The 21339-nt window shown below is 38.5% G+C and overlaps 1 protein-coding gene across 1 annotated transcript; it reads left to right on the forward strand.

Annotated features, from left to right (window-relative positions):
- Positions 1-869: 869 nt before the first annotated feature.
- On the forward strand, positions 870-15521 carry LOC106058167 (cell adhesion molecule 2-like). Its single transcript, XM_056011022.1, has 5 exons — positions 870-1114; positions 3312-3677; positions 8722-8901; positions 10843-11031; positions 11875-15521. The coding sequence occupies exons 1-5, from the start codon at positions 1090-1092 to the stop codon at positions 11988-11990; spliced, it is 876 nt and encodes a 291-aa protein (XP_055866997.1). The 5' UTR covers positions 870-1089; the 3' UTR covers positions 11991-15521.
- Positions 15522-21339: the final 5818 nt, after the last annotated feature.

Genomic DNA, 21339 nt, shown 5'->3' on the forward strand with positions numbered 1-21339 from the left:
GAGAAAAGTTGACTGGTAGCTTTATTCTTACAGCAGTGAGATTTATGACAAACGAATATTCACAGTTTATTATAGTAACACCATTAGTAAAATCACTAACTTTAGAGGACACTTTAAGACAGGTGACTTACAAGTAAAAACACTGAACCATATAATTTACAAAATACAAAAACGTAATAGAATACTACAGCGACAGAAAGATGGAGGCACATTTCTTATTCCATACGCTAGAACAAATTCGTACAAGTGCTCCTTTTTTCCCTAGTGCAATCAGAGCATGTAACGGGTTGCCTGAATTAGTTAGGAAAACTAAAGACTTAGCAGAGTTTGATGCACTAATTAAAATCCATGCCTGCATTTTTTACATGACACACGTAGGACGTAATTATCTTCTTTTAAAGTAACGTCTGTTATCTATAAGATTAGATTAGAACAGTTTGGGATAGATATTACTGTATTATAAAACATTATATAATTGCTATAATGTTTTTATGAGCATATCCACAGAGAGTGAGGTTAGTGCCCTCTCTTGCATTGACATGGAATTTAACAGGTGTAAGTTCTAAAAATAGGCTACGGAAGCTACTACTTAAATTGAAACTAAATCCAAAGAATGTATTTCTATTAGTATCTGTTAATACTATGTTTGGTTTGATGTTCTGTTTTGGGAGTTCAGGCTGTTCCACCCATACCGCTTAGGTAATGAACAAGGTTTTTTATAGTAATGCCTCTTTAACTCCCGTATAGGTCATCGGTGTCAAGGTCAGCTTTCAGACTTGCCTAAGCTTCTCCATACACTTTCAATCTCAAAAGTGTTCTCTTTTCTAGAGTGACTCACTAATTATAGACTTTTGGGTTTCCCCAAAAAAACATTTAGTATTTAGTCATGCTGAAGGTTTAATAAAACCAGTGAGCTGAGCTGCACTGGCATACATGTGAGTAGTGACTTCTGAAATTGGAACAAGTTTCTTTATCATTTTGATCAAACATTTTTTAATACATACAGAGTATCTTTTAAGTTCTGGAGCCTGAATCTCTATAACTACATTTGTTGTTTTGTTTTACCAAAAGTTCGACAGAAAAAAAAAGATGTTCCTGCTATTGATGTTAATAGGTGAGTTAAAATTGACACTTATTAGCCAATGTAATTAATTGACTTTTAAACTTCTCTTAATTGTTAGTTACAAAGTTTCTTCGTACTAGAATAGTATGCCCTAGACATATCCAGGTTTTAATCTTTCATGCTTGTCAATTTGAGACCACCTCAAAGTCATGAAAGTTCACTGGCTGTTTCAGGCCACCCTTTTACGCGTACCACATGTTTTATATTTAAATCAATGTATTGTTGGAGGAGTGGTGGCTAAGTGGCTTCCGAACCTGGGGTCCAGGGTTCGAACCTCGGTGAAGACTGGGGTTTTGAATTTCGGGATTTTTAGGACGCCTCTGAGTCCACCCAACTCTAATGGGTACCTGACATTAGTTGGGGAAAGTAAAGGCGGTTGGTCGTTGTGTTGGCTCTTTAACTGTTGTCCAAAGAAACAGATGACCCATCATCTGCCCCATAGATCACAATGTCTGAAAGGGGAATAACTTTTACTGTCTTCTTGTTTTTCCTGGTACTCTTTCCTGAAGAGACCTGAGGACGTTGTGATGTCATACAGTTTGACCCCTGTTAAGATACTAAAGATAAGTTAAAAACAAGGAAAATAGCAACAACAAAAAAACTTACAGCAAAACTTATCCAAGGGGGGAGAAATTACAATTTTACAAACATTACTCTCAATATTGTAAAATTTATGTACATTTTTTTCTATCTTAAACTATATTATTTAATAATCACTATAAAAAATTATCAGGTAGAGTGCAAAATGTTGGTTTAAGTATACTCTTAATGTAGGTACCGCCCACCAGATCAATATAAGTCATGCATAATTTGCATCGCCATTCACTAGTTCAAATAACTAAAACATTTGACGAGAGAGAGAGAGTATTGCCTACGATTTAGTGATTCTATTTTATCTTATATAATACAGACGTTACTTCAAAAAAGAAGATGATTACGTCCTACACGTCATGCATCATAAATGTTAACCAATGACTTAAATTCTGCCAAGTCACTGGTTTTCCTGTCTAGCTCAGGCAACCCATTCCATGCTCTAATAGCACTAGGGAAGAAGGAGCATTTGTACAAATTTGTCCTAGCATATGGAACGAGGAATGTGCCTTTATCTTTGTGTCTTTCAGAGTATTTTATTAGATTTTGTTTTTGTATTTAAACATTATGGTTCAGTGTTTTATGTATAATTGCTACTTTGATATGCTACATCAATATTTTACAAGGCTTCCATTTTCCTCATTTTTTGTACTCTAAAAAAGAGAGCATGTACCTAAATTCCAAGCAAAAACCAACAGCTTTGCAGACGTTTAATAGCCTTAACTTTTATCTACCCACAAAATATTCAAGAAGTAAAGACCGAAAAAGAGTTGAGAAATATAGGCCTAATTTTAAAACGCCTAAACATAGTACTGTAGGAGAAACACAAACACTCTATGCCTTATTGGAAGATTCTTGTGTTGTATTATAACAGAGCAACCAAAGGCTACTGATTGTATATTGATGTTTCCATTCGAGAAAAACACACTATAATTATTATTTTATAAAATAATGTGTGATTTTGAATATTCAACTCCTGAAAATTAGACATATAGACAGGCATAAAAATCTATTATTTATCTTAAGTAGTTCATTTTGTATTTCTTGTTTCCCCTTTATGTATATTTTATTTATTAATAGTTCTAGACACGATCGTTTGCCTCTGTGTTCTAGGCGAGGAACGTACCGCCCAGACCAATCGTTATAGTATATAGTAGACCAGTAACACTGATCTGTGACATGGCAACCTGTGGTCAGTGGAGACCCATAGCTCGTTGCCACGCCACAGGTCAGTGCTTGGGCCTACTACGACGATTAGTCTCGAACCCGCACGCTTTGTCTGTAGCCTGTCCGATCCTGGTGAATTTCTTCCCACATACATTCAATGGTATCTGCAGTCCTTGGGTACTTAGGAATCCTCACCTTCCCCACTTTTACCTTTCCCATAGTCTGTTGGACCGTTGGGGCACCACACAAGATCTGTCAACCGTCCTTCTCCATAGAATTTCATTCACTGACAGGCCTGTCCATTCTTTAATGTTTTTTTACCATCGCTTTCTCTGTCTTCTCTCAGTGTGACATTTCATCTTATATTTTAATTTCAACTTAGGTGAATGAAAATAGTCTCTATTAATCCTATTAACATTTTGTGTTTCAGCTGCCTTGCCAGTTTGTGTAACCCCGATGGAAGTGAGATCGTCTGTGACAGTGGACAACATCAAAGGACAAAACGCTCTACTTTTCTGTACCTGGACTGCACAAGTCTCTGAGACCCCTGATAAACTTTTTGTGCTATCAAGTAAACAAGCCTACCTGCTGCAGTGTGACGTGGAAAATTCCCCCTACAATTGCACCACAGGCAAATTATTAAGAACTAAATATAGCCTACTTAATTCGGCTCAAGGACTAGTTTCATTTTCAATTTCCAACCTAAGTTGCTCAGACGAAGGTATTTATACTTGCCAGCTATTGCAGTCATCAACGTTACATCAAAACTCATCCAAGTCTGTCTTAAACATAAAAGGTAATTTACTTTAAAATATTGAAGCCCAAAAACTACGACCCGCGGGCCACATCCGTTCCGTAACGCTATGATAGTAGGACTTCTAAACTTCTTTCCACAACGCCTAATGAAGCCCCGATAAATTGATTCCATTGAGCTTGACAATTGTGTGTGTGTGTGTGTGAATGTGGAGATGTGGTACGTGGTAGGTGTTCGAATCCACCAGAACAGAGGATGGGCCTGACTACTTTTAAAGGTTTAGTCTTTGTTAAACCTACATTTAGTGTGCAGCCGAACATTTCGGATGGGAAACAAACCGAACCCGAACTTTAAAACTGATCGGTACGAACCGAACGAACTGTCCTTACCTTGACCGAACTGAATCAATGATTTTGCAATATTTTTTTTTGTTAAGAAATAATACAAACTTAGTTTCCGTGAGATGATTTGACAGTTTTTTTTAATTTTTGGAAAACTCAGCTGGATCATTTTGGGTCGTCTTCTTTTGATTCACAGCGAATGGTACCGTAACATTTAATATTTGTGCTTTAATGAAATGGGAGAATCAAAGAAACGAAAAGTCGACTCTGAATGTAGAAACTACCGGGAAAAGTTGGACAGATCTTTGCCCTTTTATGGAGCACGAAAATAAGTCAATATGTTTTATTTGTATAGAAATGTTTTTGGCTGTTTTTAAAGAACGTAACATTATACAGCATTATGAAATCAAAACATAAACAAATATTTTGGGATTCTTAGTTTGAGCCACCAAGAAAAGATTGCTAAGTGACGCCTAGAGATTCGGGATTGATGAGAATATTTACCAAGAAAATGAGTCGACGGCAAGGGCAAGGTACAGAGTCGCTCATATTTTAAGTCGTGAAATGAATTTTTTTTTTTAGCGACATGCGGGCAACGCTTTATAGAGTTCTTATCAGTGATAGAAGAAATGTGTCATGAAAATAAGAATGCAGTTAAAGCCGCCTCTCTTTTTCGCATGACAATTAGAAATTTTAAATAAAAACTAAGAGCTGGACATGTTTATCATTAGCACCGACATATCTGATAGCGTTCAACTCTTGCTACATGTTAGCAGTAAGAGAAGCAATGTTTAAATCTCAGAGAAGAAATCTGCTATGAGAAACATGCATAGGGACCACCACTGGCAAAGACCTGTTCAAAGAAGTGTCAGACATCATTAAGGCTGTATGACAGAGTGAACTGGCTGCAAGAGTTATTAGAAAAATTGTCAAGTCAAACGGAACCTCTGTTGCAAGAAGTTGAATCAGGCTGACATACGAACCTTCTAAACCAGTGATGCCCAACCTAACTCGACCAGCGGGCCATTTTTATTTCCAACACTCGTCTCGCGGGCCACATGAGCGAAAAGTTACAAAAACGAAATAAAATTGTTATGAAACTATTTTGGTAGAAACTAGTGGATTTAAAAATTAATTAATAAGTTACTTACAATTATATTTTTTATGGGTCAGACAATAGCTCATTTCCCTATTTAAAATGTGAGCAACAGTGTAGGTAGCTTTACCAACGACTAATTTTGTGGTCTCTTTTTTAGGTAAATATTCCCATGGATCCTTCAACCTCTAGGCGTAGTTTAACAATCTTTTATTCGAGACTCAAACCTATAATGCCGCCATATTTATTTAATAATATCGTTTTTATGTTGTTGTTTTATTAGACCGCCCTACTTTCTATATAAAATAAATATTTTGGCTTATGTTCAACAAAAAATTAAAGATATGTTCACTTTTCCTGGTAGATTCTACACTCATAAACACACAAATGTTAAAGATCATAATACCAATCTATCAGAGAAAAAGTGAGGGCACAAACTTAGGTTAAGATACATTTTTCAACTTTTTTTTTTGTTTGAAAGGGGGATTTCTACGCTTTGTGCTGACGTTTTGGCGGGCCAGATGGAACCACGTCGCGGGCCGCCGCGGGCCGTATTTTGGGCACCACTGTTCTAAACGAAATTACAACTCTTCATTTAGCAGGCGGACAGGGGCGAAACCCTTGTGGCGTAATCGCTTCACAGACGAGCGTCTAGATTCAGTGCTTCATCTCATCAATGCAGTGGGATCTTTAGAAACTGGTTTTGGATAAACTTCCTACACCCCATGAATTAGTGTAAATATTATAGTCACGTGGGAGGCGCGGTGGCTGGGTGGTAGAGCGCTTGGCTTGCGATCCGAGAGGCTCAAGCTTTGAATCCTGGTGAAGATTGTGATTTTTTATTTCGGGATCTTAAGGTCGCCTTTGAGTCCACCCAGCTCTAATGGGTACCTGAAGATAGTTGGGGAAAAGTAAAGGCGGTTGGTCGTTGTGCTGGCCACATGACACCCTAGTTAACCTTGGACCACAGAAATAGATTAACCTTTACATCATTTTGTTAGTACTTGATCAGGTTTTTAATGAAAGTGCTTTATTTTTTATTTAATATTTTTTGTACCTTTTCTGTTGTGTGGCCCGCGACACGAGTGTTGTATTTAAAATGGCCCACCGACCGATTAAGGTTATCGGTGTTTTATCAAATTAATCATTGGATTTCATAACATCGAACCGAACCCGAACTATACTCGTCTTCGAACCGAACCAAACTCGAACATAAATATGACCGGACCGAACCCAAACTTTAAAAGGTCGGGTTCGATTCCCATCTCTAATTCCGGGCTCACATGGGTCTCACCAGCCACACGAGGAGGCACACAAGCCCCAATGCAAGGCTCTCAGCCCCTCTGTATGGCAAGGGTGGTCATCATCGAACCACGATGGTCGAACTGTATACACACATAATATGATGTTCTGTTGCCCACACAAGTTTTGCCTTGTTTACGCAGTATTGGTGGTCTTAGGGTTACTTACTGCGTAATCAGATCATCGTATCCCTTTTTTTTTGGTTTCAATCATATACCATTTCTCTCTTTTCACCTTTACCATGTTGGGGTAACTAATTGTCAACAAAGCACAGGTCACAGTAAATCACTTAATGATATTTCTTCATTAAATATTTTTGCCACAATATATACAAAATAAAGCAAGCTTTAATATTAGGCTCTTGCATCCCTGTGGTCTTATAATCTGCTATCAAACAGTTTCTACACTCGTTTATGTATTGTCGCCTTTGTTTTGATGTTTACATGCTACGGCCATGATTTAGTTGATTCTTAATTGTAACCTTTGCTGTGATCTCCCTACAATCAGAATCAAGCGTTCTATGTATAGATCCAAGTATTGTAACTTAATCATTGGTCTTTTATCTTCCTGCTTATTCATTGGACTTCCCAGTACTCACTGACAGGTAACAGTCATTGTGTGTGACGGTCATAGCGCAGCATGGTGTGAATGACAAATGGTGCGAGTTTGGGTATCGAATTGAGTGATGTTAACAAGAAGGAGTCGGAAATTAGGACATGAAGAGATTTTCAAACATTATGTGTACATTCTTTATACGAATATTAAAGTATTTATAATAAAAAGAACCTGAGAATGTTTGCTAATTTTGAAGAGTCTTATGTCTTAACAATGTGCGTCATTGCATTGTGCTTCTAGTGACCATTTCTTGTGGAAACTACTTACTTTAAACGAACAAACTTCCTCACCCACCCCTCTGCACACCAATGTCTGAGAGTGATAGTTAAGTGGAGACACCAAGTGACACTTGATTTAAACTGTATGATGAGTCAATACTCAAGTATTTATTATAAATAGATTCGTGTCATTGTAATCTATGTGAGTCAAAAAAACAGACAGTAACAAGTGGTCTATTATATTCATCACCCTATCAAAAAGCACAGTGTTTCTCAAACTGTGTTTACTAGGGTTCCGCAAGGCCTGAAGATGTGTTCCACGAACTACTGGAATAATTAACTAGTAGGCCACCACGTGATTTAATTAACTTCTATAAAAAAAATAAGGAAAGTGTTCCGTTAAATACTCAGAATGTGTGAAGTGTTCTGTTACGGGAAATGGCTTTTAAAATATTTTTTTTATTGCCCTAGACTTGATGTGATGCGCATACTACGATTAGTGGCCTACATTCGGTCCGTGTTGCGGCGCGGCGCCGTCAAAACTTCTGCACACAGAAGTCGTGGAGGTTTGGCCTAAGCCCTGACCTGTGACTTGGCAACGGGCTATTGGTCTCCACTGACCAAAGGTTTCCATATCACAAGTCAGTGTTGATGCTTTCTATGTGGATTGGTCTCATTGAACTCTACGATGAGTTGCTTTGATGCAGCCCATGACGACATGTATCGGAAATTTATACGGCCCCAAATGTCCCAGCTAGATCCACCCTTGGTACCTATCTACACCATATATACCATAATCCAAGTGCTTGATATCCTTATTGATTAATCCAGCACTAATTAATCCCTTAATCATAATAATACATCAACCGAGGGGATAATAACAACTGACCTCACAGACACCTTCAAGGCCCTTAACATTTCTAGGAACATCCTCGTTGCCTGTCAGAGGGCGGTACTGCTGCAGACCTGTCACATCACCAGAAAATTCCTCAATGGAAACTGTTAAAGGGACTACGATGAATTTTGTTTCTCTGTAACGAAACTCGACCCTGGCAGCGCCAGAGAATGAATACTCGTTCGTTTCTAACATAATAATTATATTAATAATCTTTGCTATCCGTGAGGAAATTTGTTTTCAAATAGTGCAGGGGTTCTCAACCTGTGGGTCGTCAACCCCTTGCCAGGGGTCGCCAAAGACCATCGAAAAAATGGATTGTGTTTGTCCATTCTTCAATTGCTATATGTGTGTGCTGGGGGGGGGGGGGGTCGCGGTAGAAAGGGGGGGTGTAAAAAGGGGTCGCCAAGCTTAAAAGGTTGAGAACCGCTGTAATAGTGCATTACAAATAACAATACATGATTAGAGCAAACACCAATAAGAAAAAGAAACATAACGTTCCCGTTAAAAGTAATAATGTAAAATAAAAATGTAACAATTATTAGATTCTTTACTATTATTGAATTAGTTGATGGAGACTACGTCGAACTAAAACGACTCAATGGGATTTACTCCCCAGCCTATCCGTCAGCTCCATCCCTAAGCAATGTCCAGACAAATGTCCAAGAAGATTCCAACATCTCTGCAACATGTACAGCTGGTGTGGGCTATCCCAATAGAGGACAGCTCATTTGGAAATCTTACCAGAATGGAAAGCCTGTTGATTTGACTTCAGAGCTCTATAGCACTTCTTTGAATGGTAAATATTGCTTTGTTGAAATAAACGAAAAACATGTTCGTATTTGGAGTCTTTATTGCTTTGTACAGTAGTTATGCTGAGGTTGTCAATTGTAGTCAAATTAAATTTCCTTTTGATTGGATCAGTAAAAATTATCTTATCTTATCTTAATAAAGAAATAAGATAGATCACTAGAACTCTGTCCTCCCTGAGCAAGTCAAAGACACCCAATACGAAACTGTAAGCGAGAACGACACATGAATTGACGAATCAATGTTGTGAAAAATCTTCTCAAGTAATGAGACAAACAGGGGCAGCTATCAACAATTCCACTACATTCTCCTCCTTCACTTTCGCATATATCGTTTAATTACTCTCGTTTTATTTTATTTTCGTTTCCGTAAGTTTTTTTATTGTTAGCGATAATGGGTAAAAGATGCTTCCAATGGCAAGCGTCTAAAACATCCTATGACAACCAGTTTAACGGCTCGGATATTGGGTCCTCGGAACTTTGGTGGTCACTACCAGAATGGGCAAGGCGAGTAACTGTGGCCTAAACCAGTAATCGGTAAGCTTTCGTCAGGAGGGTCTAGTTAGCCTTGGCTGGCTACCTACATAGGAAAAAACTCTGAATTCAAATCTCTTCTTCTTGTTCCTATAGCCAAACATGGGAAAAGCTTCAAGGGTCAACCCTAAAGAAAAATCAGGAACCGGTGACCCTTAGGCAGCTTGCAGCACACAGTGCAACGACCATAGTTAATACCCAGATATTCATCTCATTTCCATGAAGTGATCCACTGAAGGAGGCCATAGACAGAAAGAGAGAGAAAGAAAGATAGAGATTCTTATAATTTAGTTCCTAGATTTTTAGTTTCAGAATATCTTTTATTCGATTTCCGATCCTAATTTTATTGCGGGCATCGGAATTCGGATCTGATTTGAGATTTAAACTACAGATCTCAAGCACAGCCAAACTCTCGGCCTCTAAAGTAACGGCCTAAAGTCGTATTCTGGCTGCAGCACATCTTATGATATAAGCAAACTCAAGATGTTATGTGTTGTTTTAGGTAGATCTTTGTCATAGCTAGTTGGCCTCCTTCAGTCGTAGAACAACTAGGGTTCATCTTCTGAAACACTTTTTATGTGTCTGTGTAGCCCTATTTTGGAGTGACACTCCCGTCAAAATGTATCGCAGGTCAAGGTATCTTTCACTTTGGTGGTAGAGGAGTCAGACAATTTTTATTTGGCACGCTTTTCTTCAAGAGCTGAGGCCCATTTTTTTCTGTCCATAGCTTACTTGGTCACCATTTCTCTCGACGTAGTGCGGTTTAATGCTAGGTCTTTCCAATGGTCAGTATCAATATTCATTGCTTTGAGGTCTCGATTGATTGCATCAACGTAACGGGGGTGGGGGTGACCAGTTTTTCTTGAGCCAGTCGCGAGTTACCCGTAAAGAATGATTTTCGTGATGCGATTGTCCTCCGTCCGGCGGACGTGACAAAGCCCGCGCAAGCTGGGTTGTCTAAGGATTGCAAAAATGCTGGGAAGACCCGTTCGCGTAAGGAGCTCAGAAAAGGCATTCGTATTTTTCATACACGCAGGTTAAGGTTACATTTGCTTTGGTGGTAGAGGAATCAATACTCTGTCGTTTGGCGAGTTTTTCTTCTAGAACTGGGTTCATTTCTCAATGTCCATAGCTTTCTTGGTCGCCATTTCTATTCCAAAATAGTCAAAAGCGATGTCTACTGCTCATTTGATTACATACACATACCAGAGGTTGGAGTGACATGTTGTTCTTTAAAACCATCATCTGCGAGGGGCAATGCACAGGCTTTTATCTCATCCTGTTTTACAATTGATGGAACCATAGATTAATAATCAAACAAGAAATACACAAATAAAAAAATCTCTAATGACTCTTCTCTTTACTTCTGGTTTCACCTGAACTAAATTACTTCACAGTCATTCAGCCAGGAGATGACAGCTGTCCAGTGACCACAGAGAGCACAGTGACACTGAAAGCCAACATAAAACATCAAAATATAACATTGGCTTGTTTTGTGGTCAATCCAGACATCCAGCCTACAGCCCCAGATAACTGTATACCATCGACCAATTTATGTAGTGAGACCAAACAAGTCAATGTCTATCGTATGTATTTGTTTCAAAACGTTTTCATAGTTAGTATTTAAAAGTAAAACCCATCATGATGAATGCGTGTCAAATTTCAGACATATTTAATCTATCTATCTATCTATCTATCTATCTATCTATCTATCTATCTATCTATCTATCTATCTATCTATCTATCTATCTATCTATCCATCCATCCATCCATCCATCCATCTATCTATCTATCTGTCTGTCTGTCTGTCTGTCTGTCTGTCTATCTATCTATCTATCTAACTATCTATCTATCTATCTATCTATCTATCTATCTATCTATCCATCCATCCATCCATCCATCCATCCATCCATCCATCTATCTATCTATCTATCTATCTATCTATCTATCTATCTATCTATCTATCTATCTATCTATCTATCAGCTAGACCTTAAACAGGCACATTAACATGCACGAACTAAGACAACACGTTGCCGCTCTAGAATGGGCTTGATTAGTCACACCAGATTCTGCCCCGTCTCAAGATGAAACTCATTTGGGCGCATGCATTGTCTTTCGAGACAGAAATGTATATATATAACTATCTATCTGCACGACTCTCGCGCTGTTAATCTGCTTATCCAAGATGTGTGCCTGTGTGTGTAACTAAGAAACAACTTAATAATGAGCAGAGGCATGGAACGAGAGGGGGGGGGGGAAGGATGAACATGGGGAGGGGGGATCAGAACTGATTCTGAATTCAAAAAGATACATTGCGTTAAAGTTATGAACATTTTGTCCAATAGAATTAGTAGTTGTTGATTGTTGAATTTTGTATTTAAGTTAACATGTTGTGCCTTGTACTAAACACATTCGCCTCTGTTCACAGGTGTGAAACAACCAGATCCAGTGGTAGGCAGTGGACCAAACGTTGTCTGCGCCTTTGAGAAGCCAACAATCTTTGCGCTCAGTTTGATTGTCTTATTAAGGAAGAAAATCTTTTGAAATCAAAATATCTTTGTCATTCTTACTAATGAAACGATCACTTTTTAAAGTACTTAATTTTTTTTTTCGAATTCATATCAGCACATCATTGTAAAAGATGTTACGAAGTGCTCGGGTTTTCTTCTGTTAAAAATGTTTTTTGTTGGCTACATTGTTATGTCTGTTCGTTTATTGTAGTGCATATATAATGAGTAACCGTTATAAGCAGTTAAAAAACTAGGACATTGACATTTTGGATAGAGCTAAAACCATTCGCTTGTATGGAGTTAAATTTTCAGAATAAAATCGAAAGCTAATAGAAAATTTACATAAAGTCAATCAGGACTCTGACAACCGTCTGGTGAAATATTCACCTATTTTCCGCTCAATACCAGATCTAGATAAAATAAATTACAGTTGTTTTTTTTTGCTGATCGCAGTTTAACTCTGATGGAATCAACGTTGGTATCGTCAGTTAGGAGAGAAAGAGTTAATACATATTTTCAGCTCAGGAGGCCTTAGCATTGCTCGGGGCCCTGGGCATGTGTCATATAAAGGATATGAATATTTGATTGATGGTGTGAATACAGATTGGTGCGAATACAAATAGGGGCGAATATAGAATTGTGCGTATGTAGAATGGTGCGAAACTGTATCATTAACTGTGTATTGAATGAAGTCAAAAACTTAAGTTAAAAAAAAATAAATAAAAAATATTTCCAAAATAAAAAAAAAGACTTGCTAGCTAGGTTGGTGCAATGTCTTACTATTAAAGCGCACATCAATCCCTAGTCTGCTTTTCTTTTTATTTTTCATTGGAGTGCTCGTTGGCTGAGTGGTTACGCGCTTGGCTTCTGAACCTGACGTCCCGGGTTAGAATCTCGGTGAAAACTAGGATTTTGAATTTCGGGACTTTTAGGGCGCCCCCTGAGTCCACCCAGCTCTAATGGGTACCTGACTTTAGCAAAAGGAGCTGATCGTTGTGCTGGCCACATGACACCCTGCTTGTTTACCGTTGGACAAAGAAACAAACATCGTCTGCCCTATGGATCGCAAGGTCTGAAAAGGGAACTTAACTTTTTTTAAATTAATTAATTTTTCAATGGCAAATAAAATACTTTTGAATACATATTCGGAATTGATGTTTCCAAAATAAATATACATGTATATCTTTTTTTTTTAATTTATCTATGGTGTAAAGAATAATACAATGTAATATTGGGATTAAATACAAAATGTGTACCAAATAGAGACAAAATTTTTTGTTTCGATGTCTTTTTGTTTCGATGTCTTTTTGTTTCGATGTCTTTTTGTTTCGATGTCTTTTTGTTTCATTGTCTTTTTGTTTCATTGTCTTTTTGTTTCGATGTCTTTTTGTTTCAATGTCTTTTTGTTTCGATGTCTTTTTGTTTCGATGTCTTTTTGTTTCATTGTCTTTTTGTTTCATTGTCTTTTTGTTTCGATGTCTTTTTGTTTCGATGTCTTTTTGTTTCATTGTCTTTTTGTTTCGATGTCTTTTTGTTTCATTGTCTTTTTGTTTCGATGTCTTTTTGTTTCGATGTCTTTTTGTTTCATTGTCTTTTTGTTTCGATGTCTTTTTGTTTCATTGTCTTTTTGTTTCGATGTCTTTTTGTTTCATTGTCTTTTTGTTTCGATGTCTTTTTGTTTCGATGTCTTTTTGTTTCATTGTCTTTTTGTTTCGATGTCTTTTTGTTTCGATGTCTTTTTGTTTCATTGTCTTTTTGTTTCATTGTCTTTTTGTTTCGATGTCTTTTTGTTTCATTGTCTTTTTGTTTTGATGTCTTTTTGTTTCAATGTCTTTTTGTTTCGATGTCTTTTTGTTTCGATGTCTTTTTGTTTCGATGTCTTTTTGTTTCGATGTCTTTTTGTTTCATTGTCTTTTTGTTTCGATGTCTTTTTGTTTCGATGTCTTTTTGTTTCATTGTCTTTTTGTTTCGATGTCTTTTTGTTTCATTGTCTTTTTGTTTCATTGTCTTTTTGTTTCATTGTCTTTTTGTTTCGATGTCTTTTTGTTTCGATGTCTTTTTGTTTCGATGTCTTTTTGTTTCGATGTCTTTTTGTTTCGATGTCTTTTTGTTTCGATGTCTTTTTGTTTTGATGTCTTTTTGTTTCGATGTCTTTTTGTTTTGATGTCTTTTTGTTTTGATGTCTCTTTGTTTCGATGTCTTTTTGTTTCGGATGTCTTTTTGTTTTGATGTCTTTTTGTTTTGATGTCTTTTTGTTTTGATGTCTCTTTGTTTCGATGTCTTTTTGTTTCGGATGTCTTTTTGTTTTGATGTCTTTTTGTTTCGATGTCTTTTTGTTTCGATGTCTTTTTGTTTCGATGTCTTTTTGTTTTGATGTCTTTTTGTTTCGATGTCTTTTTGTTTCGTTGTCTTTTTGTTTTGATGTCTTTTTGTTTCGTTGTCTTTTTGTTTCATTGTGTTTTTGTTTCGATGTCTTTTTGTTTCGATGTCTTTTTGTTTCGATGTCTTTTTGTTTCGGATGTCTTTTTGTTTTGATGTCTTTATTTCGATGTCTTTTTGTTTTCATGTCTTTTTGTTTCAATATCTTTTTGTTTTGATGTCTTTTTGTTTCAATGTCTTTTTGTTTCGATGTCTTTTTGTTTTGATGTCTTTTTGTTTCGTTGTCTTTTTGTTTTGTTGTCTTTTTGTTTCGATGTCTTTTTGTTTCGATGTCTTTTTGTTTCGATGTCTTTTTGTTTCGATGTCTTTTTGTTTCGATGTCTTTTTGTTTCGATGTCTTTTTGTTTCGATGTCTTTTTGTTTCGATGTCTTTTTGTTTTATTGTCTTTTTGTTTCATTGTCTTTTTGTTTCGATGTCTTTTTTTTCGATGTCTTTTTGTTTCGATGTCTTTTTGTTTCGATGTCTTTTTGTTTCGATGTCTTTTTGTTTCGATGTCATTTTGTTTCGATGTCTTTTTGTTTCGATGTCTTTTTGTTTCGATGTCTTTTTGTTTCGATGTCTTTTTGTTTTATTGTCTTTTTGTTTCATTGTCTTTTTGTTTCGATGTCTTTTTTTTCGATGTCTTTTTGTTTCGATGTCTTTTTGTTTTATTGTCTTTTTGTTTCATTGTCTTTTTGTTTCGATGTCTTTTTGTTTCGATGTCTTTTTGTTTCGATGTCTTTTTGTTTCGATGTCTTTTTGTTTCGATGTCTTTTTGTTTCGATGTCTTTTTGAAATGAAATAAAGTTGTTGTTTTTTCTGTAGTATATTTTAGAAGTGTTTGTAGTATATAAAACATTTCATTGTGTTGTTGTGACGTTTATGTGTTTCTGTTCATGTTACCGTCACAAAAGTGATACAAGACACAGACAACAAAGACATACAGACACACACACACACAAACTTTTGTTCCTCAGACAATTAAATATAATTCTTTAATTCTAAAACTTTTCGCTTGTAAATTATGAGTGAGTCTGGTGTAAATGTACATTTTGGTTTTCTATAGTTATAAAATTGTGTTAGATGTAATGCAATTTGTAAGACAAATGGATAATATGGATAATAAAGATTTTTATCATTTGGTAATTATATTTTTAAATCATGTACCCCATTACCTCTTTTTGTTTGTAATTAACTCATAGGTTGGGTCGAAGAATCTTAAAATATTCGGCGCTTATAATATATACATGTATAGCTTCTGAGTCTTCTAAGTATCGAGTCCACCCAGCTCTAATGGGTACCTGACATTCGTTGGGGAAAAGTAAAGGCGGTTGGTCGTTGTACTGGCCACATGACACCCTTGTTAACCGTAGGCCACAGAACAGATGACCTTTACATCATCAGCCCTATAGACAACAAGGTTTGAAAGAGAAACTTAACATTTTATAATTAGTTTAAAAATTATTTTGTTTTCAAAGGGACATAACTTATATTATTCAATTGGGTGAAAACTCGGGTATGCTCAAAGTATTGATATTAAACTATATAAAACAATCAGAGCGACCAACAAGACGAATTTTGTAAGAGATTTTCATACATGGAGTCAAACACATAAATAGCATGCTTTTTGGTGCATCCTGTATACAGAATGCCGGAGTGTTGAGAAGCTAGGTGTTTTTTTTTATGTTAATTTGTGTAGACATTTTAGCATTGCAGAATAATATTTTGGAAGCTTTTCAGTTGGCAGCTTTAACGCAGTTGGCAACTTATAAGTTGAATTTAGCATCCTTGACATTGACTTGTTTAACGTGAAAATCTCCGATAGACCCATTTGAAATTATGGTCGTCAATGAATCTTCAAGTTCTTTTTCATCCGAAAGTAAACTTAAGATTTTTGTTTTAGCCATAAGCTATGTAGTGCAGCACTGTTCACACTCCGCAACGGTTCTTAAGCTGTACATCATAAAGGACGCGGTGGCTGAGCGGTTAAGCGCTTGGCTTCCGAACAGGAGTAAACGGGTTCGAATCCCGGTGAATACTGTGATTTTTAATTTTGGGATGTTTGGGCGCCTCTGAGTCCACCCAACTCTAACGTGGGGTAAAAGTAAAGGCGGTAGGTCTTTGTGCTGGCCACAGGACGCCCTTGTTAAACGTTGGCCGCAGAAACGTCGGAAAGGGGAACTTTAGTTTACACCAAAAGGGAAAGGAGGCACTAGCGAAAACCCACCTTTTGTTTCTGCACCATCACTTTGGTTATGACTAAGGGATAGGTAAAGGTAAAAAAGTTATTCTCAGCAGAATATCAAGAGAGAGGCCGGTCTGTACTTTCAAGCTGTCCTGACAGTTTTTCATTGGACGCCCCTTTTCTTTGTGCTCCCTCCACTGGATCTTGAAAGATTATATTTAAAACGTGAGTCGTGTCTTACAATATGACCTTACCAGCTCAGCTTTCGTCTCTTAGCAGTTTCAAGCTTTATGTTAAGTCACTTCTAGGAATTTATTATTGAAATTGAATTATAGTTATGTATTATTCTTTATATACATTGTGTGTTTATTCTTTTCATGATTTCTACTTGAAGGATTATAAATAATAATAAACATAGCTTTTATTTAGCGCTACTTTCATGCTTATAAAATGCTCAGAGCATATTGTCCAATCTCATTTGTTTAAATTAAATTGATGAAATTATAATATTTCGTAAACGGGGTAAGGCATTAGGCATAGACAAACTAGGCAGCCGCCTTGCGCCCTCCTTTACTTAGGGGCCTGGCACAGGACTTAAAGAATAACTGCGAAACACGGAACAAATCTCAAACATAGCCGAGCTCTAGGTCTACTGGCCTAGCTCTAGGTCTACTAGCCTAGCTCTAGGTCTACTAGCCGAGCTCTAGGTCTTCTAGCCGACCTCTAGGTCTACTAGCCAAGCTCTAGGTCTACTAGCCAAGCTCTAGGTCTACTAGCCAAGCTCTAGGTCTACTAGCCAAGCTCTAGGTCTTCTAGCCGAGCTCTAGGTCTACTAGCCGAGCTCTAGGTCTACTAGCCGAGCTCTAGGTCTACTAGCCGAGCTCTAGGTCCCGAGCTCTAGGTCTACTAGCCGAGCTCTAGGTCTACTAGCCGAGCTCTAGGTCTACTAGCCGACCTCTAGGTCTACTAGCCGAGCTACTAGGTCTACTAGCCAAGCTCTAGGTCTACTAGCCGAGCTCTAGGTCTACTAGCCGAGCTCTAGGTCTATTAGCCGAGCTCTAGGTCCCGAGCTCTAGGTCTACTAGCCGAGCTCTAGGTCTACTAGCCGAGCTCTAGGTCCCGAGCTCTAGGTCTACTAGCCGAGCTTTAGGTCTACTAGCCGAGCTCTAGGTCCCGAGCTCTAGGTCTACTAGCCGAGCTCTAGGTCTACTAGCCGAGCTCTAGGTCTACTAGCCGAGCTCTAGGTCCCGAGCTCTAGGTCTACTAGCCGAGCTCTAGGTCTACTAGCCGAGCTCTAGGTCCCGAGCTCTAGGTCTACTAGCCGAGCTCTAGGTCTGCTAGCCGAGCTCTAGGTCTACTAGCCGAGCTCTAGGTCTACTAGCCGAGCTCTAGGTCCCGAGCTCTAGGTCTACTAGCCGAGCTCTAGGTCTACTAGCCAAGCTCTAGGTCTACTAGCCAAGCTCTAGGTCTACTAGCCAAGCTCTAGGTCTGCTAGCCGAGCTCTAGGCACTGGCGGATCCAGGGGGGGGGGCGGTAGGGGCGATCGCCCCCCCCCCCCACTCGGCCGACCCCCCCCCCCCCCGAAGGGGGGGGGCGGACGAATTTTAGTATAGAATTCACACAATTTGTATACGAATTTATTACTTATGTTAATAATATATACTAATTATTTATATTTCAACCTATTTTTTAGATTATTTCGCCCCCCCCTCTAGTATGTTGGCCGATTTGGTGGGGTCGGGAGGGGGCGATGGTATCAATCCCGCCCCCCCCCCACCCATACACTTTCGAGTGGGGGGGGCGGTCCAATTTATTTGTAGAAATCACAGCTTGCTAACAGAAACAATTAAATATATATATATATAGAGGCCTATATGATTACAACTTGTTATTAATATTTTAACCGATCTTTATATTATGTCGTTCCCTGTTTGCCGATTGGGGGAGGGGGGGGCGAATACCTCTACTGCCTAAACCCTTTGAGTGGGGGGGGGGCGGTCCTACTTTTATGGAGAAATCATAGTTTGTGAACAAAATTAATTCAATTAATATATAAATTTTATATTATGTCAATCCCCTTCTGGTATCTTGGCCGATTCGGTGGAGTTGGGGGGAGAGTGATTGCGTGTACTGCCCTCCCACTCTAGCCCTCTGAGTGGGGGGGGGGGGCGGTCCTATTTTTATGGAGAATCATAGTTTGTAAACAATATTAGTTGAGTCGCCCCACTCCTATTCTTTAATGCCAAATGCAATCTTTAGCAGAAATTATTAAAGGAGCGAGGATTAATCGTTTTCACTCTACCGCTCTCTCATTTCCAGACAAATTTTATGTAATTTCACATGAATTTATCATAATTATTTTAAGAAAGTTAGAATTCAAACGAAATTTTTAGTATAAGAGTCATGATTGAGAAGTTCTAAACTCAATTAATATGAAACATAGTCGCCTTTTCCCAACCTTTACTCAATCTGAAATTTTTCTAGTTAAATAAATTTGAGACTATAATTCACAATTTATACTTTAATTTTATTGAATATTATTTATCGAATAATTCTTTTTTCGGCGGCGATCCTCAAAGCCAAATCTAAATATGTGGGGTATCATATCTTCTCAAGGAACAATTCGGTTTTATTTGCAATGTATTAAGGGCCTATAAATTCATATTAGAATATTTTTCAAGTACAACATTATTCGAAAGGTCCTTTTTTAATAGTATGAAAAATGAGCTTTAGGTCAGGAGAATGCGTTTCTTCAATGAAGTATGCAAGAAAAGGTTTTTGGCGTCGGAACCCCACTTATGAATAATGAGCTGTAGTTGTCGGGAGAATGCGTTTCTGCAGTGAAGAAAACGCTTTTGACGAACTCCATTGATAAATAATGAGCTGTAGATGTCAGGAGAATGGGTTTCTGCATTGAAGAATGCAAGAAAACGCTTTTGACGAACTCCATTGATGAATAATGAGCTGTAGATGTCAGGAGAATGGGTTTCTGCATTGAAGAATGCAAGAAAACGCTTTTGGCGTCGGGGCTTCGCCCCGAATTCTTTTTATGAATAATGAGCTGTATATGTCATGAGAATGCGTTTCTGCAGTGAAGAATGCAAAAAAACGCTTTTGGCGTCGTGGCCCCGAATTCTTTTTATGAATAATGAGCTCTATATGTCAGGAGAATTCGTTTCTGCATTGAAGAATGCAAAAAATACGCTTTTGGCGACGGGGCTTCGCCCCGAACTCCATTGATAAATAATGAGCTGTATATGTCAGGAGAATGCGTTTCTGCATTGAAGAATGCAAGAAAACGCTTTTGCATTCTTTTTTTAATAATGCGCTGTATATGTCAGGAGAATGCGTTTCTTCAGTGAAAAAAGCAAGAAAACGCTTTTGGCGTCGGGGCTTCGCCCCGAATTCTTTTTATGAATAATGAGCTCTATATGTCAGGAGAATTCGTTTCTGCATTGAAGAATGCAAAAAATACGCTTTTGGCGACGGGGCTTCGCCCCGAACTCCATTGATAAATAATGAGCTGTATATGTCAGGAGAATGCGTTTCTGCATTGAAGAATGCAAGAAAACGCTTTGCATTCTTTTTTTAATAATGAGCTCTATATGTCAGGAGAATGCGTTTCTGCATTGAAGAATGCAAAAATACGCTTTTGGCGACGGGGCTTCGCCCCGAACTCCATTGATAAATAATGAGCTGTAGATGTCAGGAGAATGCGTTTCTGCATTGAAGAATGAAAGAAAACGCTTTTGGCGTCGGGGCTTCGCCCCGAATTCTTTTTTGAATAATGAGCTGTATATGTCAGGAGAATGCGTTTCTTCAGTGAAAAAAGCAAGAAAACGCTTTTGGCGTCGGAGCTTTGCCCCGAAACCAACTATGGAACCTTATAGCGCTGCCCCAGTTGTTTTGTTTTTCGCCGAAGGTTGAGAAATGCTGCGCTTTTTATCTCATATATATATATATATATATATATATATATATATATATAATATATATATGCTGTACGCACGTTTATGCATAGGGTTAGGGTTTACTGGGCTTTAGGGTTAGGGTTTGGAAAAAAATCGCCCCCCCCCCACTCCAAAGTTCTGGATCCGCTAGTGGCTCTAGGTCTACTAGCCGAGCTCTAGGTCTACTAGCCGAGCTCTAGGTCTACTAGCCAAGCTCTAGGTCTACTAGCCAAGCTCTAGGTCTACTAGCCGAGCTCTAGGTCTACTAGCCGAGCTCTAGGTCTACTAGCCGAGCTCTAGGTCTACTAGCCGAGCTCTAGGTCTACTAGCCAAGCTCTAGGTCTACTAGCCGAGCTCTAGGTCTACTAGCCGAGCTCTAGGTCTACTAGCCGAGCTCTAGGTCTACTAGCCGAGCTCTAGGTCCCGAGCTCTAGGTCTACTAGCCGAGCTCTAGGTCTACTAGCCGAGCTCTAGGTCTACTAGCCGAGCTCTAGGTCTACTAGCCGAGCTCTAGGTCCCGAGCTCTAGGTCTACTAGCCGAGCTCTAGGTCTACTAGCCGAGCTCTAGGTCTACTAGCCGAGCTCTAGGTCCCGAGCTCTAGGTCCCGAGCTCTAGGTCCCGAGCTCTAGGTCTACTAGCCGAGCTCTAGGTCTACTAGCCGAGCTCTAGGTCCCGAGCTCTAGGTCTACTAGCCGAGCTCTAGGTCTACTAGCCGAGCTCTAGGTCTACTAGCCAAGCTCTAGGTCTACTAGCCGAGCTCTAGGTCTACTAGCCGAGCTTTAAGTCTCTACTATGATTCAAGGTTCATTCGATAATGTCTAGATCTAT

Source organism: Biomphalaria glabrata, chromosome 14, assembly GCF_947242115.1.
Source record: "Biomphalaria glabrata chromosome 14, xgBioGlab47.1, whole genome shotgun sequence".
NCBI classification, from domain to species: domain Eukaryota; kingdom Metazoa; phylum Mollusca; class Gastropoda; family Planorbidae; genus Biomphalaria; species Biomphalaria glabrata.